The sequence below is a fragment of the Dicentrarchus labrax genome, unplaced genomic scaffold, assembly GCF_905237075.1.
Source record: "Dicentrarchus labrax unplaced genomic scaffold, dlabrax2021, whole genome shotgun sequence".
NCBI lineage: Eukaryota > Metazoa > Chordata > Actinopteri > Moronidae > Dicentrarchus > Dicentrarchus labrax.
In genome coordinates this window covers 20,755,334-20,781,339 of record NW_026136705.1, presented here as the reverse complement: position 1 = coordinate 20,781,339, position 26,006 = coordinate 20,755,334, and the positions used below count along the sequence as shown (strand labels likewise).

At 39.6% G+C, this 26,006-nt stretch overlaps 1 protein-coding gene across 4 annotated transcripts in view; it reads right to left on the bottom strand.

Moving 5' to 3' along the window:
• Positions 1-26,006, bottom strand: part of LOC127363727 (actin-binding LIM protein 3-like) — a 45,367-nt gene that overhangs the window by 2,003 nt on the left and 17,358 nt on the right. For 2 of the 4 annotated variants that reach the window (XM_051400559.1, XM_051400560.1), the window contains exons 4-22: positions 24,728-24,840; positions 23,250-23,376; positions 22,857-22,950; positions 22,302-22,389; positions 17,407-17,465; positions 15,755-15,835; positions 14,606-14,767; positions 14,444-14,473; positions 13,026-13,137; positions 12,634-12,738; positions 10,864-10,914; positions 8,445-8,582; positions 8,255-8,319; positions 7,782-7,923; positions 4,206-4,235; positions 2,364-2,422; positions 1,875-1,941; positions 1,657-1,690; positions 411-491 (exon numbers count right to left, since the gene is read on the bottom strand). In XM_051400559.1, the coding sequence (XP_051256519.1) occupies positions 411-491; positions 1,657-1,690; positions 1,875-1,941; positions 2,364-2,422; positions 4,206-4,235; positions 7,782-7,923; positions 8,255-8,319; positions 8,445-8,582; positions 10,864-10,914; positions 12,634-12,738; positions 13,026-13,137; positions 14,444-14,473; positions 14,606-14,767; positions 15,755-15,835; positions 17,407-17,465; positions 22,302-22,389; positions 22,857-22,950; positions 23,250-23,376; positions 24,728-24,840 (1,638 nt within the window). The remainder of the gene's footprint in view (positions 1-410; positions 492-1,656; positions 1,691-1,874; positions 1,942-2,363; positions 2,423-4,205; positions 4,236-7,781; positions 7,924-8,254; positions 8,320-8,444; positions 8,583-10,863; positions 10,915-12,633; positions 12,739-13,025; positions 13,138-14,443; positions 14,474-14,605; positions 14,768-15,754; positions 15,836-17,406; positions 17,466-22,301; positions 22,390-22,856; positions 22,951-23,249; positions 23,377-24,727; positions 24,841-26,006) is intronic. The other 2 variants (XM_051400562.1, XM_051400561.1) reach the window with 2 other exon arrangements.

The window sequence follows — 26,006 nt, the reverse complement described above, 5'->3', positions numbered from 1 at the left end:
TAATTTCAATTTGTCCTGCTATACTTTGTTTTATAAGCAAATACCAAACTAATGACATTCTCATCAGTGTTTAGTGCTAATTAGCAAATGTTAGTTAACACTATAAGAAAGACGGTGAACATGGTTAACATTACATCAGCACATTAGGATTATCACATCGTGAGCATGTTAGCTCATAGCACCGCTGTCACATTGAGCTCCTTGTGTGTTTAATTTGAATAGTTGTATTGCCCTGCTAACACTGAGTCTGTCATTCTGTCAAACTATGGCCCACAGCAAAATATCTTGACAGCTATACTGGCCAGATTACCACTGTGGGTATCTTTTAGCTTCACTGCTGGTAAAGCTCTTTGAATGGTAAAAACACAAATACACTTTTCACTGTGTCTAATACGTTTGTAGTACTTTACCTCCAATCTGGCTCGGTCCACATCACTCGGAAGACGCTGCTGCCCTCTGACTGACACAATGAGGGCTTTGTATGGGTAAATCTAACACACACACACACACACACACACACACACACACACAGAAACATAGAGGTATTGTTTCAATATTAATATTTAGAACTGCCATCCCTACTATTGTTTTAGCACCAAAATGCACCACAGAAGATTTGGCCAACACATTAATTAAATTTAAAAAAACGTTCTTGCTAAATGTTGTTTATAAACTGATTTTTGGTTTTTTTCCCCCCCCCGCGCGCATTGGCTAAAAGAATAAAAAGTCAGTAAATTTGATGATGTTTCTCTTTTTCATTGTTCCCACAGAGGAAGAGATGACATGATTGGTGTTCCCTTTCTTCCAAATAAAGAGTGGTGTGATTAGAAAAATCAGTTTATTCTTTTTTTTTCTACCTTAAAGTGACAAAGTTCCAAACTCTTCACAATCATTCAAAATGACAAAATGAATGTTTAAATCTACTTTCTAGTTCATAAATTAGAGTTGGACTTGCACTTGGGCATTCCTTACAAACCTCTCCCATTATTCTTAAAGGGATATTTTAACAAAAATGTTAAGAAGTGCTACAAACACTATTCCTTAATGATTTCTCCTCATTGTACATACACAGAATGTGGCATCAAAACAGTGAATTACATTAAATATGTACAAGAAGGAAGAATAATGAGTCATATGATAGATATAGTGCAACTATTAATTACCCCAAGTTTGTAAATAGCAACATTTTGTTCAGTCTTTTCCTCCCCTCTGGTCCCTCTAGCTTTGCCCAGATGCACTGATTGCTACTTAAGATAAACCTGACCTGTGACGAGGTGCTAGTTGTTTGTATTTCTTTATGTTGTTTTAAAGGCGTCTTTCTGTGGTTGTTCTGGGTCAGTGGTGGAGTGATGTTTTGCCCTGTAGGCCCGAGTAAGGGTGGCACGTAACAAACAACAGGTACGATTTGTCTTGTCGTGAAAGATTGATGGCTCTCACTCATCACACAAATCCTCTGTGCCATTACTCTTTGCTTTTGTTTGTTTGTTTTACTTTGCTGTCAATAAAATGAGTCAGTCAGCTTCACAAAATCTCACTGAGTCAAGTGGGTGTTACTGAGTGATATTAATACACCATTCAATATGAACTTTAAGCAAGCAATACATCATCCTTGTCTATTATCCATTGATCCAGACTATTCACTCTTGGCTCACTTACAGTTCACTTTGGCAAGAGCATCTTACCTTGTATTCTGAAAGAAACGGAAAAGAGAAAATACAATATTAGTTAACTGTTGCCAACGTTGTCACCTCTATTACATTATTACTGTACATAGACATTGAACACTGGATAACATGCATCAGGAGGGGAGGTAAATGAGGAGAAAACTAGAAGAACTGGGAATAAGCAGATTTAAAGCTGTAAAATGGGCTTACCTCTGATCTGCCAATTAACTGCATTACTGCTGTCATACTGGTAATAATCTGCACTCGCACTCCCAGGCTGCCAGAACACAACAAGAGCAGTTCAGCAAACATGGGCTGAGACGATGCACTTCATCATGATAATGGAGGCAAAAGAAAGATCAACCAAAGTGGAGAGGAATCTTAAAATGTTGTGTCTATAAAAAGTCTAATAATTTATCACACTGACTAATATAATAACAATATCTTGCCAGTTGTTAGTTACTGTCTCAGTTGGCCTCAGGAAGTAAACTGATACAAATGAGTTTCAAAGGTTCAGTGGGGAAAATGAAGGACTTCGCCATAGCTTATGGTTTAGTGAATGACCACACCTGTCTTCCTCTCTCTCTTCATCACACACACACACACACACACACACACACACACACACACACACACAAACACCCACCCACCCACACACACACACACACACAGACACAACCAGTAATCATGACTGCTTACCCTATTTAATCCATTTCTGCCGTAGCCTGGCAACGAGGCTGATTTGGCAATGTATGAGTCTGGAAGAACAAATATGAACACATAAACATAAACAAACACATAAATTATGCAAACTAATGTAAACACACTCAATCTGTAAATCGGACTACAGTATTTCCAAAAATATAAAGCTCAGTACGACCAGCAGTGGTGGAGGAAATACACAGATCCCTTACTTAAGTAAAAGTAGCAGTGCAACCAGATAAGATACAGCAAAGGGCTGCTGGTCAAAATCGAACCCAGGGGTGCTGCGGCACGGACTCAACTACCATGTGGCCCCCACAAAAGGGTTTCTAATTCTAATCACATTCGCTCATCAACAGCCACCTGACAGACTACTGATGAAGAATGTGGCTCAGATTACACATATTGGTAAAATCAGATCATCTGTAGATGATTGAGATGCTGTTTCAACCCCTGCTTATTACACTGACACCCTAAATACCAATAAAATAAAATACAAACTGCTGTAACATGCCATGTTCACAAGCCAATAGAGGAATGTGATATTATTGCACATTTTACTGATAAATATTGTCCTTTGTTATCACTCCTCCAAGCATGATCGCATCTCTCTTGTAACCATTGGTAACCACCAGCATCCAAGCATCCGTTGGCATGCCTTTATTTGTGGTGTGCACTACTGCAGCTACAGCAGCAGGGGGCAGTGGAGTCACACTGGTTCTTTTGAGTCATTCTTATGTCTCTGATGTCTTTCTCACTTCTACTTTCATTTGACTCTTCTTTACTATCTACGTTTCTGGGCTTTATCATTCATTCATCCTCTGTCTTTTGCTCCCCCTCCCTCTATTCTGCTTTCATGCTCTGTCCACCTTCTCTTCTCTATCAGTGTTTCTCTCTGTCTTGTTCACTCTGGTGTTAAAGGGAATTACAGTGCAATGTCAAAGAGCTGTGACGAAACACCATGACGCAGTAGAATAGAGGCCGGTGTGTAATATTGTAAAGTGTGTGTGACACGTTGAACTATCATCTGCAACTCTCAATCTCTCAACATGAAATGAGATACAGCCTGACACATTAGTCTTTTGTGTGTCTCAGAAATATAGTTGTTTCATCTAAGTATGCCCTGATGCCAAACAATATGAAAACTACTAGCCTAAGCACCTCATGTATCAATGTATTTATAGTACAGCTGCTGGTCTATAATCACTGCTGGCGTATCTAAGCACAGTTAAGGGAGAAACTTTTCACAATTATGGATCAGTTATTCTATTCTAAGGGCTTGATAGTGGCATTATATTGCAGTCTGTATACAAAAGAATGCAATTTTATGACGTTCAAAAACAAATTTGGAGGCCAAGTTGAGTTGTTATTGGATTAAAATCTATGCAGGAGCAATAAAAGAGATAGAGAGATCACAAGAAAATCCATCCAGCATTGTAAGGTCATGTGATTTCATAAAAGTGTAGTGTGTAACTGTAGGTTGGGAAACAGATGGCTGAGGGGCTCAGGGTCAGGGATCCTGGATCAGTGCTCCTGCTAAAGAAAAGCTGATAAATACAGGCCTAAACTACAGTGTCATTAATCTTCCCACCTGTAACCCAAAAGAAAAGAGGTGTGTCTATGTATATGTGTGTGTGTGTGTGTGTGTGTGTGTGTGTGTGTGTGTGTGTGTGTGTGTGTGGGTGCCTGTGGGAGCTGATAACAATCTCCCACTTATAGTGCTCCCGCTGTCGCAGCAGAACCGACAGGATGAAGGAGATCACAGGGAAGACAGCCCACTGTGTTGCCGTATCCCTTGAGATGACCTCAGAGATCAAAACACACTGATGAACCACTCACCGCTGTCTGCACTGCAGACGGACCTGGGAGCTGAGGACAGAGAGAGCAAAAGGGGGAGACAGAAAGAAAGAAAGAAAGAAAGAAAGAAAGAAAGAAAGAAAGAAAGACACATAGGGCTTTATTAATCTCACCAGCTTTAGACCTTGGAAATACAACATCTCTTGCATTTTGTGTTTGGAGTCCAACAACTCTGCAGTCCTAATCAATTACCATTCAATAACTTTGCTTCATTAAAAATGTTTCTAAGAAGAATCTAAGCAAGTTCACAACACTATGGGGCCACAGTAAGACTCCATATTCATCCACTAAAGCTCCTACATCCTAATTAAAAGGGATGATTACATGATTAATAGGCAAAAGTAACTAACCAAACATCTAGCTCGGTGGTTCCCAACCTTTCATTAAGGTACCCCTTTTCTATCATTGAGTAAACTGATGACTCCTGACTGATAAACTGTACAATGAACCCAAACAGTGAACGCAATAACTGCAGAAAGTTTATGTAATACAAGAGATTATTGCATTGAGTTTTTATATAATTATCTGTCAGTATTATGTATTTTCTTTTTTTTAACAGTCATACAAAAATAATAAGCTTATTTATTGACAAATCCAGTGCTTTTTTCATGCTTCGTCATTGTTCTGTTAGCGTAATTCTTTGCTAATGCAGCATGAGGCTGTTTATCAGAGAGTAAAGGCACTGTGAATGTAGCTTATGTTCAGGCCTTCAAAGAAGATAGATCTTAAATAATGATCTAAACTTAGAAAATAACAATTTCATTCACATAGATTTTTAAAGTTCTCTTTTTTACCCTTTAAGAAGGTGTATATATATATATATATATATATATATATATATATAATATACAAAAACACAGACATAATGTGGTTTTTAGTGGCTGTTGTATCCTGACACCTGTACCTGAGCCAGATGAAAACCAAAATCTTAAAACTAAAACAATTCTCTGATTGAGGCTGATTGGGTAAACATGCGCAGTATGTGAGACTGTGTTAAGTGGGGTTAATAAACGTGTCACATAGTAAAAGTATAAAGACAAACAATAAACTGAGAGTTTGTTTTCAGTGGAAGGGAAATAAAAATAAAAAGGCCAGCTGTTGTGGGACATCTATAAAACATCAGTTGTGGGAATATATGCCCCTGACAGCATCAACATGCAGACAAATCACCATTAAGACCTACACATGATATAAAATATGCACAGCGACATAGGGCACAGCCACGCAGCATTGAGCATGTTAAAAATGCATATGTTTATGGCATCCACTCACTGCACCTTGTAATTTTAATGGACTGTGCTGCTGCTTGAGATTGACTGATTTTTCTGGTTTTGGAACAGAACAAAAGATAAGGAAAATATCTTTCTCTTTTCCTAATATCTTATTTTATTATCAGTCTATAAATGGCTCTAGCAGTGCACTCGTTAATGAGTCAATTAATCACCATAGCAACACAAGACCAGGAAGGCTCCAGAAATCCCCTGTGCCAGGCAGCAGACAGTCTGCTTTATCCAAGCCCTCGTCTGCTGTACACGTAAATGACTGTTTGGCTCACTGTTAAAGAAACTGCTATGTGGTTATGTTGATTTTAAGGAAATAGCTTGTGTTGAGTTAGTCTGTTTTGTTACTTGGTGGTCACTATTGGTTGGAAACCTCATATGTCCAAAACCATTACTTATCAGAAAATCAGAAAAACACACTTTTTTCACAATATTGAACACTGTGTTGTCAAAGTTTGTATTGTTGGTTTTAATACTTTCCACTGGTTAAATATTACCAATATAATGCTAATAAACCCACAGACAGATGTAAAGGATGATCAACAGCATTCACTTGTAAAAGAAAAGATAAAATATCCAAGATACAAGGTTTCTGAGGGGGACATGGATGTGTTCATGGCCATCCATCTAATAGTTGTTGATATATTTCAGTTAAAACCACAAATGTGATACTGATGGTGGAAAAGTCACCAAACTTATTGGATTCATTATCTGGGAACCCTCTAATTTTGTGCCAAATTCATCTTGTAGTTGATGTTGTCCTGCTGGTGATGCTACAGGAAAGATCAGTAGGGTTCATCCTCTGGGGAACATGAATGTCTGTAGAAAAGGCAATCCATCCAGTACTTGTTGAGATATTCCAGTCTGGACCTAAGCAGTGGGCCAACAGACCGACACTGTCAAAGTAAATTAATTCACCAAGGGTCAATTATTTAGAAGAGTTCATGTTTATGTCACAAACGGTGAACAGCCCATTTTGGAATTAGCCTCTTCTGAAGAATAGATAAGCAAACACTTCTCTGTATTTTCTAATCTGTCTAATAACAGCAGGCACAATAAACCCACAGTGATTACGCAGCACTGCACACCCACATTATCCTCACCTCTCTCTGTCTGACCTCCCTGTGCACATAGCTCATTTCCCTCTCTCTCCACCGCTCTCTGACCCTGATTTACCTCTTGGCTTCATGTCATACATCTTCTCGGAACAGCTCCAAATTGCTTTAGCTTCTCACTCCCTTTCTTTCGTTCTCTTTTTTAATTTAATTCACTCTATCTCGTTCACTCTCTCTGTCTCTCCTGTTATAACACCCTCTCTTTTATTCCCATTCGACCTACACCTAAACACTCTCTCTTTCATTCTCTATCTGAGTCTCTCCATCTTTGTCTTGCCCCTACATGTGCTGAATGCAATGAGGAATGGGATCAATGGAAGAATTAATACAGAAGTGGGAAACTCTCCCACACCATGGCTCGCTCAGCAGTGTTGAACCTAAACAGTCTCAACCCAACAACACCCTGTAAGGACCATGTCAGTGTTAACGGATTATATATACTTTACATTTTTGTAAGCATTTTAAGCTCAAAATATAGACCTAAGTCTGCACCATCATGTGCCATTGTATGAGAAACCGATATTGATAACTTTCCACAATCTTTAATATGAATGAAGCTGCTAAAAATAAGATAAGTATCACTCTATTTTGGTACAAACTGAAATATCTCAACAACTATTTGATGGATTGCTGTGACATTCATGATGACCAGAGGATGAAGCCTGTTGACTCTGGTGAACCCCTGACTTCTCCTCTATCTCTGCCATGAGGTTTTGTGCGAAATGGCTTGACAACATTAGATGGACAATGAAATTCAGTACACACACGTCAGGATTTTACCTTACTTTTCATCTGCTCAAACTTTCAAATTTGCAGATACTTAAGTTCATAACGAAATACTTGCAAAACCAATGACATTCCTATTTCAGCTGTGCTATGTATATAATTCTAAATGGCAAATGTTAGCATGCTAACAAGCTACGCTAAGATGGTGAATGTGGTAAACATTATAACTGCATGTTAACATGCATTAGCACTTAACTCAATGCATTGCTGTGCCTAAGTACAGCTACAAAGAGCTGCTAGGATGACTTTGTCTTGTTCAATAGGACACAGACATGAACAGAAACTGTAGTAAATGTAGTAGATCTACATATATGAACCGTTTCTGACAGATTTAAGAGGTGACAAAAACAAACACACCCTCACAACCACAGACTTACAGCCATTGAGGGAGCTGAATCCCAGATTGTTCAGCGCCTCCTTGCTGCTACAGCGGGAACTGCGTCTGCTCCCCCACTGGTCATTGTCGTGACAACCCGACCGCGCCTTCATCTCCTCCTTCAGGATCATCCTGCCAATTCCCTGTAGGGAGTGAAGGAGGAAGGAAAAGCAGACGGGAGTAGAAGGATGGGGATCAGAAAAGAAGGTGGACAAATGGGTAGATAGATAGAGCAATAAGAGTTATTTGAGTGGGATGGATGAATGGGTTGATAGATAATAACAGCAGGATGTGACAGGAAAGGCAATGGTTGTAGACAGAGGGATGAATATGGAGTAAAAGATGGAGAGAGGAGCAGAGGAGCATCACTTTGTAGCATGTCCAGTGGGTGAGGTTAGAAAAAAAAGCATTTAATTAAGAAGCTCATTAAATATTAAAAGACAAGGGAATAAGGAGAATGCCCTTCTTTCTTACCCTGTTTATATTATGATTCCATCCATCCTCCTCTCCTCCAGACGAAAACCTCCTCACCCTGGAGACTAGAGACAGAGATGGAGATAAAAGGGGGCCTAGATGTGTATGCACCTTGCATTTGGTGTAAACACAGGTTTCTAAGCACTTGCGTGTGCAGAGGTATGTGCTTTAGACAGAGAGGGAGCAATACCTTTTGGAGAACCAGTGTATGGGTAGTAGTTGGAGTCCGGGTGATAAAGGTTGTTACAGGTGGAGGTGGAGAGGCGACTGGAATTGACAAGGTTCTCGTTGGTCTTACTCTTACTGGCTGTTGGAGAGGCGGATATGTCTGAGGGACAGATGACCAGAAAAAGAGAGAGAGAAATCATATCAGTGCAATTATATGCTGATTTACATGCTTGTGTTAACTAAACTGGGAAGGGAAAAGTCAGCCATTGAGGAAGAGTAGCAGAATGAAAAAAAAAAACACCTTCCACATCCACAAAAATGGCTGAGTTAGTTAGTATATTAGTTCAAATGTTTGACTGTTCGACCAATGTGAGTGTGAGAGCTTTCGTGTGTGTGTGCAGGAGACACAAGATGGACAAAGTAGTGCATTTACTTACATAAAGGGGAGGGCACAGCAGGGGGGAGTGAGGGAGGAGGAGAGGCATCAAAAACAAACAAGGGAACAGAGAACGAAAAAGGAGGTCAGAGGAAATGGGATGGGATATGATTCACAGCTTCCAGTAAGCAAGCAAAAGTTATCAAAGGTGCATTGCAGCAAAGCTGATAAGGGACGGAGGAAGGTAGTTAGTGGTGTGAAATATGTGAAGAACATTAAAACAAATGTTGATTCATTTGTGTATGAAGGGTGAAATGTTAGAGCATCATGCTGGCTTGCGGTTTCCTTATGAAGATGACAGAATGTAATATCTGAAAGAGAACTGTTGAAGGGGTTTTGGCTTTTAGTAGACAGTGTGAAAAGAGCGAGTTTGTCACATGAAGCAAAGGTCATATTTTGACTGATGCTGTGGATGCATGAATGTGACGTTTAATCCAAAATTACACTGGGCACAAAAATCCAACTGAGCAATCTGTCCCCTATTTGTGATTTTTATTACATTTTTAAAAATCTGAGTCTTAATTTAACAGGGACAAATAAATTCATCATTGTTTGATATCAACAAACAGATCCAGTGCGTACATCTTTTGGGCCAAGGCAACCTCCTACATCCTGATCCTGGTAATATTTTTACATCTATAACAGATATTACAGAAGCATTAAAAGGCTCCAAAAGAAAAACATGCACAGATTTTTGGCCTGCATCAGATCATTCATGCATGTGGAGCTGTTAAAATATGGCAAAACCATTCATGTGTAATCATTTGTTTGCTACATCTGCTATTCTCAAGCTCTCGCTATGTTTCTCAGTTGTCCTTCCTGGTAATATAACCAAACACCCCCTTGAGTTGCTCTACAAAGTCTGCATCATACATTGTGGTAGTAAATATACAGTATATATATATATATACACCCGATTATGGTGCTTTGCCTTATTATGAAAACTGCTCTATAAATGATTCATGCTGTAAATTCAAATTCTTCCAGAGAGCCCAGAACACAGATTGCCTGCTCAGACGGAAGAGAGAGAGGGTTGTCAGCACTTTGTAGCTCAGCGTAAATCATCCAGAGGTGTTTCTGAGGAACTGTAACTCTGTTGGACCTGACATCTGAGCACTGATGGATCACCTACACACACCTACAGTATTTGGCACTGCTTCCCTGAGTTTTACATCACCTTTTGAATCACCAGTTGAATTTGTAATCTCGTCTCTGATGTGGCCACTAGGGGCTGCGGTCCTTAGTTTAGTTTATTTAGTACCATATTTGGTGCCATAAAAACTAAGCAGGCAGCCCACTGTGACTGAATGAATGTAACATTATGATACAATAGCAGAAACACTGAATTTTACAATGGTAACAAAAAACAAAAAAAATAATGTGGACTTGTAACATTGTGGCTTCATAAATTCAGTATTGGGGCTGAAAATGATGCAGATCATATTGGTGCCTCCCTCCTCATAATAGTCAGGGTCACAAAAAGGTCAAGTTGACTGCACATGGAGGAAATTTAACTTAATGTAGCTGAAATGTAAAATTTCAAATTCAGTTTGAGTCACTTGGTTGAGTTTGTGTGTAGTTTTGAGGTGTAAAACGGAGAAAAGTAGACAATCCTCACGTTTGCCAAGCTGGAACTTGTGAAGATTGTCGTTGAAAGACTCACTGATTAAATGGTTAATCATTACAGCCCTAGACAAGTCGCAACACTCAGATTATCCAGTAGCACTCCATAAACTCTGAAACTGGCCAGTGGTAAACTACTGCTGCATCAAGCTTGTACAGGCTTATAGAGGAAATTTCACTTCCTTTGAGAGAAGCTGGAGAGGAGGACTGAATGTTATCATAAACACAAGATAATAGACAGATGTTTTCTCTGACTGATTCATTAAGTCAGACAAAGTCAAAGAAGCATGTTTCATACTAGGAATGCATTAACAATGTACACAACAATCAACTGACTGACAGGTAGACAGCCTAACAAAATCATTGTAAGAAACCGACAAACCTTGTCTTTTATAGATGGGTGGTTTCCTGTAAATGTTGGTTTCCTCAGAAGCTGAGAACAGAAACGACAAGAGAATAAGTGCAGAAAGTAAAGGGAACAGAGAGGGAGATTGAGAGGAGAGGAGACAGGAGTAATCTGGATTTCCTTATTCATCTCATCCCACCAAATGAGTTGTGTACATTTGTAGTCTTCTTAACCGTAAAGCTGACAACACGGGTAATAAACTACTATGCTGGAGACAGTGCCGTGCATCCAGACAACCTGACTGATGTGCAGAGAGGCTGATAAATACCGATTCACAGGCTTATTACAGGAAAGAGCAGCAGATGGCACAGGAATAAAGAAGAGGGAGGAGAGCAGTTGAAGGGTGGAGAAAGGACTGGATGGAGACGCAAAGGAAAAAGATAGAGGAGAGGAAACTTGAGGGAGAAATGACAGGAACATGTGGCACTTTGTAGCTCTCATTTGGTGGAATGTGCTGTAGAATCATTCAGGTTTGAATGAATGAATAACATATTCAACTTATATAAAAAATAATGCAAAAAAAAATACAACAAAAAACAAACATCCTTCTACTGCACAAAGCGTGCAACTAAACCTGCCAAAGTTAGAGGTTTGACTCCAAATGGGCCATCCACGCTAAATTTATATGCACTCATGATACTGCGAGGCACTCTGGATAAAAGCATCCACCAAATACTGAGTTTCTGTCGCAGGGCTGGCAAAGAATAACAGCCTCAGAAAAACGGGAGAGAGGGAACATGCAGTGAGAAACGGGCTGAAGGCAGGAGGAGGGAATGATGGAGGGAAACCAAATGCACAGCTTGCACTGAAGAGTAAAGGCCTTTTAAAAGTGAAGGGAACAGAGACAGAGTGAAACATTCAGGGAGGAGAGAGGCATTAGCTTGATAAAATGGAGGATTGATGGAATGTTTCAATAAAATGAACTGGTATTAGTTGTGAGATGAAAGTGCTCATATGTTATACAAGAGCTCCGGATCAGTGAGATAAATTAGATAAAGACTCCCCGATGGAATACACTGAAAAGATGGATAACTACCGAAAATGTTTATGGATTTTAAAATTAAAATATGTCAGAAGACTAAAATGATAATGGATAATCACTGAATCAGAGTAAAATATATATATTTCTTTTCCACTTAGATGGTATGTGAAACTTGTTAGGCATCTAAAAATCACACTCATTTTCATTGTTGGTAATTCTATTTATTACTGAGGCTATAAAATACTTTGAAAAATGAAATATACCAGTCACAATTTCCCACAGTGGAAGTGACAAACACTCCAAAACCCAAAGATATTCCATGAACAATGATATAAAATGGAGAAGAACAGCAAATCCTCACAACTGAGAAGCTCAAAATAAAAATTGTTTGGCATTTTTGCTTGAAAAATGACAGTGAATCAATTACCAGAATCATTGTTGATTAATTTTCTGTTGATCAACTAACTGCTTCAGCACTTATAATAATGACAAATGAACAGAGTCAGGTTAAAAGTTCACTGGGAATGTGGTTGTGTGGTTGATAGGAGAGCAGCTAGTGTGGCTCTGGGGTCAGGACGTGGGTCAGGGTCTCTAAATCAAACTATAGAAACATTTGATTGATTAATGGTTAACAGAGTCTGAAATGATGACCTACGAGCTACAGTATAAATAAATAGTTGGAGGCGGGGTTGGCTTCTATGTGACATGGGGGAAACTCGGGTTAGTAAACAGGTTGGGGGTCAGTGTTTTAGATGACGGCCTACCTGGCACATGGAAATGCTTGGGGGCTTGGAAGGTGGTGTTGGTGGGTGTGGCACACCGAGGCTCTGGCTGACTGTAATAGGGTGAACTCCTGCCACTCTCACTGCCTGCAGTCAGTGCAGCCAATCACAGTGAGAGAAACCAAAGCATGAGCAGCAGAATGGCCCACGTCCCCAAACAGAAAGACAGACAGACTGACAACCTGATGAATTACATGTACTTGAGTGTGTGTGTGTGTGTGTGTCTATCGGGGTGCCGTATGAATTCTGGGGATTCAAACTGGACACAACATTGAGTTGCACCCACTCAAAGAGCTAGTACATCTTTGCAGTTAGGGAACTCATATTTTCTGCGTGTATGTGTGTGTGTGTCTTTGCTTGAGTGGGCGCATTACCGGGGAGATAACAATGCAGCGGGGAGCCTCCGTGGCGACTGTGTGCAGGAGAGTCAGTGAAGATGGAGCTGGAGGAACGCCTCGTTCTCAAGTCAACGCCGTCCAAGAGATCCTGGAGAGAGAGAGAGAGAGAGAGAGAGAGAGAGAGAGAGAGAGAGAGAGAGAGAGAGAGAGAGAGAGAGAGAGAGGCTGTCTTACAGTAATGCAGTTTCATTTACTAAATGCAGTAAATTAGACAACACAAGACTCTTTCCAAAACACAATTTTAATCACAGAGAGAAGTTCCATATTCTACACTGTGCAAGTTCTCCACAGTTACACACACACACACACACACACACACACACACATACACACATACACACACACACACAGAAACACACACACACACACACACACACACACACACACACACCTACAGACACATATGTTCCTAAGATATTTGGTCAGTGAAGTGTGAATGTTTACACGGGTTGTGAGGAAAGACTGCGGCAGAAAACAGTTTATTTTGGATGTCATAGCTCTTAGAATACGAAGCAGCCATATTCTAAAAGGAATAGTTTCACATTTTGGTAAATATGCTTATTTCCTTTTTTTTTGCCAAGTGTTAAATAGATTTGTTACCACTCTTATGTCTGTACACGAATACGCAGCATAAAGACTGGAAACAGGGGAAAACAGTTATCCTGGCTCTGTCCTGATAGCACCTCAAGACCTTATCTTCTATATTTAATATGCACAAATACAGAGATGTGCAAAAATGAAAAGTTGTGGTTACATAGGGAGTTTTGCTCATTTGTTTAAATGACCATCAGTTTTTAGATTTTTTTTTTCTGACCTTCCTGGCAGCCAGTTTTAGCAGTTTATGCCAATGAAGATCAGCCTGCAAAGATTTGAAACTCACTGCAGATTGCTCAATCTAACTTTTTCGCTCCTCCTCCAATTCTAATACCTCAACTCAGGTTATTTCCGATACTGAGTATCGATGCAACACCAGTGCTTTCTTATTCCAACATTTTTAATTTGTATCCTTGACTGTGCAAAACTCACTGAAATCACGTATATGTAAGGGATGAGGTCAGGGATTGTTGTGGCACTTAAAGGGGGTTGGTGACTGAACGACCACAACCGTTACCGCTGAGACACTGACAAAGCAACTGTATTTAATGTGGATCTATCACGCCTGCGTAGCTCTGTATCTGTGCAGTTTATTGATTGATTATATATAAAATCAGATGTTATTTATCTGTAAGTCTCTTCATGAAGACAGTGCTTTACGTAGAACAGACTGCAAGTGTTTCCCACTTCAAAGACACTGTTGTTCCCTGCTCCTTGCAAACAGTAACTATCACATATGAAGTACAGCTATGACTTTGGAGTAAAATATTTGGAGTAAGATTCTTCGGTGGAGTACTTACATGAGAGTACGGCGATAAGGAGCCCAGTGACTGAATGAGATGGAGAAAAATAAATATTTGTTATTTATATTTTGTTATATATGTGTGTGTGTGTGTGTGTGTGTGTGTGTGTGTGTGTGTGTGTGTGTGTGTGTGTGTGTGTGTGTGTGTGTGTGTGTGTACCTGTCCACAGCTATATCGCTCCAGAGTGTCATCTGAGAGGTGTGTGTGTGCATGGTCGGCCTGATAAGGAATGATGTCAGGCCGCTGGATGTCATATATGGCTTTGACCCTGGGCAGAGCTGCCAGCTGTTTATAGTCCAAAACATCACCGTCAGTTTTAGACTGTGAGAAAGAGAGAGGCGGGTTGACAGAGAGAGAGGCAGAATGGAAACAGAGGCAAAAATAGGACATCTGACATAAATAGCAGTAGAATTGCAGAGAGTACAACAGAATAAATAAACACAACAAATAATTAGCAAGTAAACAAATAGATTGTCAATTCAGTGCGGTAATATGCAAATTATTGTAGAGAATATAGAATATATAGTTAGTCTTGTTTGCATTCAGGACTAATTTCAATTTCCTTGTTAATCCCGTCCCACCAAATGAGGCTTTTTGTAGTATCTGTGGTGCAGACTGTGCAGTATCGGCGAAGCAATAAAGAACTATATCATCCGCATAAAGACGTTGCAGGATTTGTCCTGGCAACAAGTCTCCGTCATGAAACACATGCTAGCTACCTTGCTTAAAACAAGCCAGTGCTTGCTAGCAGGAAATTCTACAACCGGTAAAAATGCAGGAATCTGTGATGGTGAGCAAAGCCAGGAAAGAGTGTACGGTAGCCTCAGCGGAGCAACAGTAGAATTTGTTCATGCATAATAACAGGCTGTCTTTCCAGAAATAAGGCAAAAAAGCTCAGCAAAGAAGTATAAACAAACTGTATCATATGAACACAGACAAAGAAAGAAGATGACTGACTGACTGACAGATGAGTTGGTTTAATTAAAATACTTTAAGGCTTATTTAATGACAATTTTAAAAGAGTATAAAACCAGTCTCCCATAAGAAAAGTCATAGAAAATAAAAGAGGTTCTTAAATTGATTATATACCCATAACTAAGGCTTAATTGTGCTGCAGACAGGCCAGTAGCAGGGGGACAGACAAATAGACAAGAAAAGTCTGCTCAAAGACAGATAGGGTCGACAGAATGAGCTTTCAGGGACTCTTTGTGCTTCTGTCGCTGTCGATTATATTTTGATTGAAGCCTGTGACAGTGACAGCTGAGGGTGTAACCACACCATTGTTGGTGTAACCATGGTGATACTTACACAGATGAGCCGGTGGGGGGAGCCAAGGAGAGGAGAGGAGCCTGGAGAGGAAAGGGACGCCGTCTCAGAGGTACGTCTCAGCTGGTAAGACCAAAATAAGAGTCTGAGGTCAAAGTTAGCTCAAATACAAAAAAAAAACAACCTGATCTTATACATGTAATTCAATTTTGAAGAACTAAAAATAATAATAATAAAGACATCATACACAGCAATCAACAACCAATTAGTATGTGTTGTCAGGTGGGTCTTTGCCATGTAAAATCATGCACACACATATGCACACACACACACACACACACACACACACACACACACACACACTCAAATTTTTGGTAACACCTTATTTGGAGGGGTGTGGATAAGACTGTCACACACAGCAAAAACAACACCTTACTGTTTATTATTTGGCATAAACAAGTTGTTAAGACATAAAAATGTAAGTAAAGGTTTTAGTTGAGACAACCAACCAGTCTCTTGCCTCAATAAAAGTGAGCAATTCCTTATAATTTGCAATCTTTGAATCATTAAAGTTAAAGTTATTAAAGTGAGAAAGTTCTTGTCTTCTGAAGTTGTGGAACCAGTGAGTGAAAAACAAATACAACTGGAAAAAAGTCTATCAGCTCTTGACAATATAACTACTTGTTGGCTCAACTTAATTTAAGTTTGTCTATAAACCAGTGAAGTTATCTACACAGAAAACGACCAGTTGACAGAATAAGTAATGTATAGTCATTTGAACACTAGAACTTCTTAAACTGAGTTGACACGAGTTTAATTGCGGCTGGTTCCCTTATTTATTCGAGTTTTCTAAATCTTTACATTGTAACTACAGTATATAACTGAAACTAATACATTCTCATTAAGTGTCATTGGGGTAGTAATTTTCAAAAAGGAAGTTGACAATAACAAGGAGATAAGATAACCAATGAGAGAAAGCCAGTCATAAACACACTGGCTAAGACCTTGAATTTGCAGTATTTACATTATGTTAACTTAGGTGAGATGAGCAGTGCCAACATTTGACTATAAAAGGAGAGAAATGCAGTTTTTGTTGTTCTTAATTAGAAAAATGTTTTATGTACAAAGAATGTAAGCTATGAGGAGGACTACAGAAACACTTCCTCCTCTGTCCTAATGTAAAGAACACATATTGTGTTATTTGCACTTTCATGGTACTTTTTTGCCTTATTTCTGGAAAGACAGCCTGTAACTCTTTGCTCTAGCAGGCAGCCAGACTACCAAAGTGCAGTCTTTATAAATATTTCAAATAAAATGCTGTTTCAGACATAAAAAATGGACATTTTCAAGGGCTCTTTGGATAAGTTCCACCAAATAAAGATAAAAAAGATGTTCCCTGTCTTTCATAAATTACATGTAATGCTGTAAAATACGAAGAAAATGTGTCCAAAGCACTATATCTTATATTTAACAGTATTTTATTAGTTAAGGGCAAGATTAAAAAGTAGTAGACAGGGAGGTTGGTTTTAAAACAATGCTACATTTATCTGGAGGGCAACTTTGTTTAGAACAATGTAGCTTGAAACCAAGAATGAGAAATTTTCAGACACAGAGACAAAGAAAAACACAGAGAGGACGTCAACAGAAATAGAGAGGGAGGGCAGGGAGTTGTGGATATTTAGAGTATCGCTCACCCTCAGTTTTCTCTCCAGCCTTGCTGCTTCTTTACACATCGGGTGCCAAACCTCTGAACCTACACACACACAAGCACACAACGCACAATTTTAGCTCAGTTTACTTTGTTTACTGTGTGTGGGCAGCAGCCATACAGTTTTATGGCATCCTATCAAGAGTAGATCAGCCTCTCTCAAGTGCATCAACATCAATCAACAACAACAACACACACACACACACACACACACACACACACACACACACACACACACACACACACACAGGCACACACACACAGGAGGCAGTTTGTCTGGTCTGAGGACAGAGGATGTAAGTCTTCTTGTCTCCCCACACAGATAAACAAAGAGGAACACAGAAAGAGAGAGAGAGAGAGAGTTTAGCCATGTTAGCAGAGGGGCTCAAGGGATGGCACTGTCCACTCCACTTTGTTCCAGACTGAATAACTATAACACAGAGTGCCATGAAATTTTGTTTAGACACTTGTGGTTTATGGACATTTATGGTTATTCCACTGACTTTGGAGAACCCCCGACTCCTGCCACAGTGAGGTGGATTTGTATGTCTTTGAGTGAAATTTCTCAATAACATTTGTTATGGTAGTATTTTTGGCAATCCTTTAATACCTAGCACCATTTCCCAGTCCAGTAAACTAAGAAGGTCATGCTGACATAAGCATTTAGCTTAAAGCACCTGTGTTTAAGTACAGCCTCACAGAGCTGATAGCTGTAGAATTTCTGATCTTATTGAAATTTCAGCCCACTCTACTACACATCAATACTCAATAAACAATATGTAACAGTAACAATAACAATATATCCATCTATCAATAATAAATAAATGAAGTACAGTGTCACCACGTATCCCTTAAAGCTTCACAAAAACTTGGAAAGTCCAGACGTCAAGTAATCAGCATATGGAGCTTTTTTTCTCTTTGCTGTATTTAGCAGGCCCTTTACCTCTTTGAAAATCACTAACTGTATTTATTTGTTTGTAGATACTGTGTTCCTCATCAGTCGTCTTATCTCTTGTTTTTAATGTCGTGTGGTGAAGTTGAAGACAGTTTTCCACAATGTGGTCAATGAAGTTCTTAATCAGCTAACTAACAAAATTATTTAAATGAGAAATCTAGCCCAAATCATGGATCATCATGCAAAAGAGAGCGAGAAGAAAAGAAACAGAAAAGACAGAGAAGTGCATACAGTAGTTTAATAATACAGTATTCTGTATAAGTACATTACACATTCAGTTTGCTTCACTTATTGTCTTATTATTTCTAATTCATTAATGCACATTTATTGAATACCCTTTGTGTACACATATGCTAATCAGACACACTGCTTTGACAACATCATGCTTTAACAGTAATCCTAAAAATGTAACTGATCAATAACAAGGCAGGTTAAGGGAGGTCAAAGGAGGACAAAGGAAAGAGGAAGGAAAAAACTTTACTATAGAGCAAAAGAGGAAAGAGGGAATGAATGGAGGCTATTAGATAATACTAACAATAAACCACTAATGTCAGGATGTTATATACACGTGGATCTGATAATGATAATGAGTAATATATCCGCTCTGACTGCACAGACACACACTGACTATCATTTTCTCGGGCCTCGGGGTAAAGCAGGGCAACTGAATGGACAGCTGATCATGACTCTAATATACAACCACTATCAACACCATAAATCTGACCTGCACACACACACAAACAGGCACACACTTACACTGAGGTACGGGGAAGTAGACTACACACGCAACAACCACACACACCCGCACACAAAATCAATACTGTAGACAGAAACCATGCGTGGTGATTCAGTGCACCCCCGTCCCACCCACGCTCCTCAACTCTGCTGCCGAACAGATGTATGGCCTTGGACTTGAGATGCTTTATCTCCTGGATGAGGAGAATCTAAATGGTGCAGAGAAAAGGAATTCAATCCAAACCACTGCACCGCACATCAATTCTGAGAAAATTAGCTGCCTGAAATTTGTCACAAAATAATGATTCAAATGTAACTCCTTGGTCTTTCTGTTTGGGAAGGAGGCCCCAGCTATGTTTAGACACAGTTATTTTTCCCCTTATATAAACTTTATGCAAATTGAGGTTAATCAGTGGACAACACTGGCGTCCTTATGTTGACCACTGATATTCAAAAGAAGAGATGAAGGCAGCCAGTGAAATTTAGGGAAGCAATATTGGCATTTATGCTCGTGCCATTTGAAATTCTAAAGCTATAAAGCAGCAGATATTTAAATGTCCTCAGGCATTTGGCTTTTTGCTGAATCATGCTGCCATGAGAGACAGCATTGACAGCAGGCTAATGTTACCATTCAGATATGTACTATGATTTATTCCATTCCTTGAACCTCCTGATGTCTGGTGCCCTTGCTTTTAAAATTTACTGTAGACTTTAGGCGTGTGAGTCACTGTACGGATGAATGCAGTCAAACTACAATTAGTTTCTACTTGGAGGTGAGAGTATTTCTCTATATTGCAACAAAAATATCTTGTTTGGCACCACTGATCAGTCACCTGTGGCAAGAAATACAAGATGGCAGAAAGTTTCAACCAACAGATATTTTCTGTCCACTGGATCAAACAAATATTGTTAAATTATTGTAAGCACCAAATGAATGCTCTTCGCAATTTAGGACTGATACTGATATATTATTGACAGTATCACTGGCTATTTTTCTCAAAAGGCTTGATGGGATAAAAACCTGACAGGACCTAAAACTAAAAATTGATTAATCTATTACTTTTACACGTTTTCCGCACATTTCGTGGTCACCTTAAGGTCCCCATCGTGCTTGGAAAAAGGGAGGGTGAAGCATCGCTAGATGCCACTAAATCCTACACACTGGTCCTTTAACAACTCATCTGTATTATGTCTTAAGGACAAATGTTATGTCATCTAAAATGAGAACATGTGCTTGTTTTTATTATTCATTCATGTTTCTTTAGAATGAAAAAATAGCAAATTTGGTAACTCTGTAAAACTTGGAGGAGCAGGGCATGACATTTGAGGGGATTGAACACCCTGAGCAAAACTTTCCATGACCTGCTGTCAAAGTTGTTGCCATATAGACTGGAGGTGTTATGATTTTGAATAATTAGAACAACTGAGGGAACAATAAACATACTATTTCCATCCATTTATCCATTTAAAGAGCAGTTGTTGAGATTAAACATTCACGATTACTTCATAAAATAGTTCTCCACCCCCACCTCCAACACATACACACACACACACACACACACACACACACACACACACACACACACACACACACACACACACACACACACACACACAAACACACACACACACACACACACACACACACACACACACACACACCACTTCTTATTCCAGACATGCATCATGAGATTGATTGCAAGGGTGTGTGCACATATGTTATGTGTGACTGTGTGTGTGTGTGAGAGAGAGAGTGTGCGTGTGTGTCGTAATTGAGTGTGTCTCACGAGGGTGATTGCTCAGCCCTCCTACATGTCTGAAGTCATCAAAAGGAGTGAATGTAACCTTGGGGCAGCTCACTGGAGCTCAGCACACACACACACACACACACCTGCATATATATGCACACAAATGTGCAAACATGCATTCAAGCACACACACAGACATACACAGGAAATGACGCCTGTATGCATTTACAGGCCTGGATTAAAATGCACACACATACAGACGCACAGACTTCAGGTACAATATGCAAATGCTTAGTTTTACTGGTGGCTGTGAGCAGGTGAGCGGCAGAATGTCAATGAGGTGAAACAGGAGGCGACTCTGGGACACTGTGTGTCCGCCACATGTTACGGTACAGTAACTCTACACTTAATCTGGATTCAACTCAGTCAGGCCAAATCATCATGTTACACAAACTGTTTTTAACTACAGTGCATGGTGCTGGTTCAGCTTTATCTTGAAAGAGACATTTGTGCAGTTTACTATTGCAGGGCTCTTACTTCCAGCTGTGACCTGTTTATGCAACCATATCTCCTACAGTATGTGCATATGCAGCTAATTTACATTAATATCATGTTTTCAAGGAAATGTAAATTTTTTCAACATATCAGACATGCTGATATTGTATTTATCTGCAAAACATTTTTAACCCGGTTAGCTCAGTTGGTAGAGCAAGCGTCCTGTGTACCGAGGCTGAGTCCTACAATAATTTGTAGGACATTTGGTTGGTTAATTAAAAAAAACATTAATGAAAATGCATTAAAATGCAAGTTTTTTTCACATGGTCAAGAAGGTTGGCCAGTGAATCCATGATGAAGCTCATTAACTTTAATTGCAATAATCTAATTAGTTTAACAGAAGCTCCTGGATGATTAGATTTAAACCTCCAGCGAAGTCGGTTTCATTCAGATTAATTCTGTCAGGGGCAACGCAGAGTAATGGACACAGAGGCGAAGGTTGAGAGGTAATTGACTCCAGCCTTTGTGTGTATCAAGAAAACATCAGCGGGGGGAAGGTGTGGGCATGTGTGTCTTTACCACTGAGTGCTATATGTGAGATCAATAACCTATATAATGGTGCTTTGTTAAAAGCAGTCATTTATCAGGTGACCATATCCTACTGCTCTCTAACATGCCTTCTCTCTTTGTCACACACACACACACACACACACACACACACACACACACACACACACACACACACACACACACTTACACTTCCACAGATGCAGAAACACTCAGGCCATCTGGATACTTGCAGGATTCAGCTAATTCAATAGATGCTACAAGTCTATTTTTATGCCTGTTAGCTGTATGCAGAAGCCCCGCTGTATGGTCACAATCAATTCCATAGGTTCCACATATATTGTACCATTTGTCTGGCTCTCCTCTCCTCTTTTCCCTCACCTGTAAGGTACATTTCCTCTCCTTCCAGGAACATCATGTGACAGCGGGCGCACCTGGCACAGCTGGGATGGTAGCGTTTACCACCAGCCTGGAGGGGAGAAAAGTAAAAGACAGGAAAGGAAAGAAAAAAGTGATAGGAAATAAATAAGGCAGAGAGAAGCAAAATCAGATGACACAATTGAGGAAACGAGAACAGAGCGGTGATAAGAAACAGAGGAAAACAATGAGGAGTGAAGAATGGCGAGAGGCGCGATAAGAAATTGAAAAAAAATTCAACAAGAGTAGAGGAGATGGGAGAGTGTTGCTTTGTTGGTTTTCCAAAGCTGCGTCATCATCAGTCGACACTTCAGTCATTTAAAGAGGGACAGCTGCATTTTTTCACAGCTTTTTATAGACCGACACACACACATACACACACATGCTTCCATGCATGCACACAAACTCACACTTTTTTCTCACAAAGACACAAACAGACAAAAATCATGCACATTCCCCCACATATTCCCATCTGTCTTCAGCTTACACACATATTCAAAGGTGGAAAAATGCACTCACCTCAAGTACTCTGCCGCTGATGTACCTGTTACAGCTGTCACACCTGATTCCAAACTGAGTGTGGTAGTCAGTCTCACAGTAAGGTATCCCATCCCTGCCCGGAACAAAAAAAGGAGGTTCTCAGTTTGAATTTACCTCCTGGCTTTGTGCAGCTGTTCCACTATTATTTATCCTGTAACACATTGTTCTTAATCCCTGACAACAGATTCCTGCAATATTCACAGGAGTCGTCATTGTGACTTCCAAGTCTAAACATTTAAATAAATACTGTGGTGAAAGACTGATGTGATACGTTTTGGTTACCTCTCTGGCAAATAGAATTTAACTGATATACAGAAGATGTCAATAGCTTGGGAAAATCTGGGGAGAAATCTGGGTGTTGATGCCACCTACTTGCTGATGTACTCTCCAGTGAGCGCACAGCCACACGTTCGACATTTAAAACAACTGACGTGCCATTGTCTCTCAAGAGCCAGCAGAGACTGACCCTGTTTGATCTCCTCGCCACAGCCTGCACAGTCTAGAGGAGAGGAGAAGCAGGAAATGCAGCACTGAGAAAACACACAAGGAAGATAAGAGCAGCTTCAACGTTTTGAGCACTGATGCATTTATCATCCCTCCTCTCTGTCCTTGCCTCTCTGCTCTGCCAACCTCTCATCACTTCTCTCCTCCTTCCTCTCTCTCTTTTCCTCGTCCCTTTTTCCCGTCGAGATAGTCACACTGTCCTTGCCAGATGGAGCTACCAGAACCAGGCTACAAGACTACCTGGAGCAGCAGGCCACCTTCTGTGTGTGTGTGTGTGTGTGTGTGTGTGTGTGTGTGTGTGTGTGGGTGGGTGGGTGTGTAGCTGCAGGGAATGAGGCTATGTTTTGCAGTGTTCAGCAGGTGGACAGTAAAATTCTTCAAGGGTTTTTTTTTTTTTTTCACATGTAGGGGAACAAACTGTCTTACATGCTGGATGAATCATAAAGATGTGATTAACTGTAATTAAATACCAGTAAGCTACATAAAATCATGGCCACAGATTAACCTTCCTACAATATGGCCAGGAGGTATGCAGCATTTTTGGGTAATTGCACTGCTCTGATGTAGTAGCTTACATTAATTCTGTAAACAAATACCACAAAGAGACAAAAACCATGAATTGTCTGTATAGCCAAAACCGGCTTACTCCTTTGTGTCAAAGATGTCCATTGTCCAAAATCTATTAAAAACACATAACTGAGCCACACTGTTGCACTGGATTATATGTCCCATCATCACCATAAATGTGGGAACTGTAGTTTATTTGAGTCAATCCTACACAAATTCACTATTTAATCCTGTTTGAGTATAGTTTGATCAACCAGCAGTTACATTTTTTTTTAAAGATTTATGTCTTCAGTAGGAAACAAAAAAGGTAGGGATGTCAGAAAGTATTGAGAGACAGACTAAACATGGTTGGTTTTGGCCTTTAGATGGAAAAAATACAGTGATGAATACTAGACTTTAATCCTAGAAGCTGCATGAGAACTTATGTGTTGTAGCTGTTTCTCCTAATTGTTGGGGAGGGAAAACGGCACCTTAGCTAGTTCAATTCACTGTTGAATACAACAAGGCTGACAACAAATCATTTCCATTTATGAACATACTACATTGCCTCAAAATGTGGATAAGCAATCATTACATTTTGATTGCTGGCAAGTAGCCGTGGTCCTGCAGAAGCAATGAAAAATAACATACTCACTTCATGCATTATCTTTGGATAACTGCACAGCTCGTCATGCATTATGCCCAACCAATGTCATATTACAGTTTAGGAAATTTTCAATATAAGTATAGCATATATTTGTGTGTGTGTGTGTGTGTGTGTGTGTGTGTTTGTTTCTTACAGCTTGGTCCGTGGACCTTGACGGGCTTATTGCTGCTCAGGGTGTGTGAGCACTGCTGACATACACACTTCTTTCCACAGAAGGTCACCCTGTCTCCAATTGGGAACGGGCTCCTGAGAACACACACAGACAATTTCAGTAAAGCTATGCAGATATGGCAATGCAGAAATTCTCCTTTTTTGCTACATGAAGTTAAAGGGTCAGTTCACCCAAATCACAAAAAAAATCCATGTATTTTACCTCTTTCCCCTAGTGGTACAGTACCTCTCTATGCAAATAGTTCCCGTTTTAGTTTTGACAAATGCAACTGATATATTTACAGATACCCTGGCATAATAGATGTGACTGTGAATTTGTGGCATTTGGCATTTGTTGTTCTCACAGCATTAAAAACTAATTCAGTTCAGTATCCAAGAAGATATGAGATTTCAGGGTCAGTTGTGCTTTTTGATTACACCTACACATACACATTAGTTTGCAAAGAATATGTTTTAGCAAACGCGAAAAAAAAAGAGTTTAACGAAAATATTAATACAAAAGTACATTAAGTACTACAGTAATGTCTTTTGGCCTCAAGGTTCAGCTGTCTTTTTTATCATTGTATTGTATGCATCTGTATCCAGATCTCAGCAGAGATTTCCAAAACTTCTCTAGTAAAAAATAAAAAAACATTGAAGGTTGATAAATGATAAAGCATTCACTGCTCTTCTACTGTCACGTCAGAAACACAAAAAGCTGAAAGAGTACAAATACGATTCAACATTTCTGGTGAGAATCCTGTGTTTTTAAAAACCCAATAAGTACTTTGTGATGATATAATTTATTATACATTCTCATACATTTCTGTGATGAGACTACACTTCACATTTGGACTGTATCAATGACTCTAGACCTGTATCTGATAACAAACCTGTTTGCTAAAATCCAGCACCTAAACTCCAGCAACTATGGTAACAGAAGTTCAGGCTGGAGCTGGCATTTATGATAATGATTACAATAATAAAACAATTATCAATGTGCTGCCCAGCTCTATATTATGCTATTTGTCTTCTCTGCACATATCTAGAGCGGTTGTTGAGGGAGCTTGAGCCATGCTTTGACAAAAAGTCATTTGAGATACACAATTTTACTGCATTATGCTGACACAGACGTTTTCAAAATAAATAAGCTTAATTTGCAACTTTAGTACAGTGTGCTCTTATTCGGTAGAGTGGGCACACACACACACACACACACACACACAACACACACACACACACACACACACAAATGGGGGACT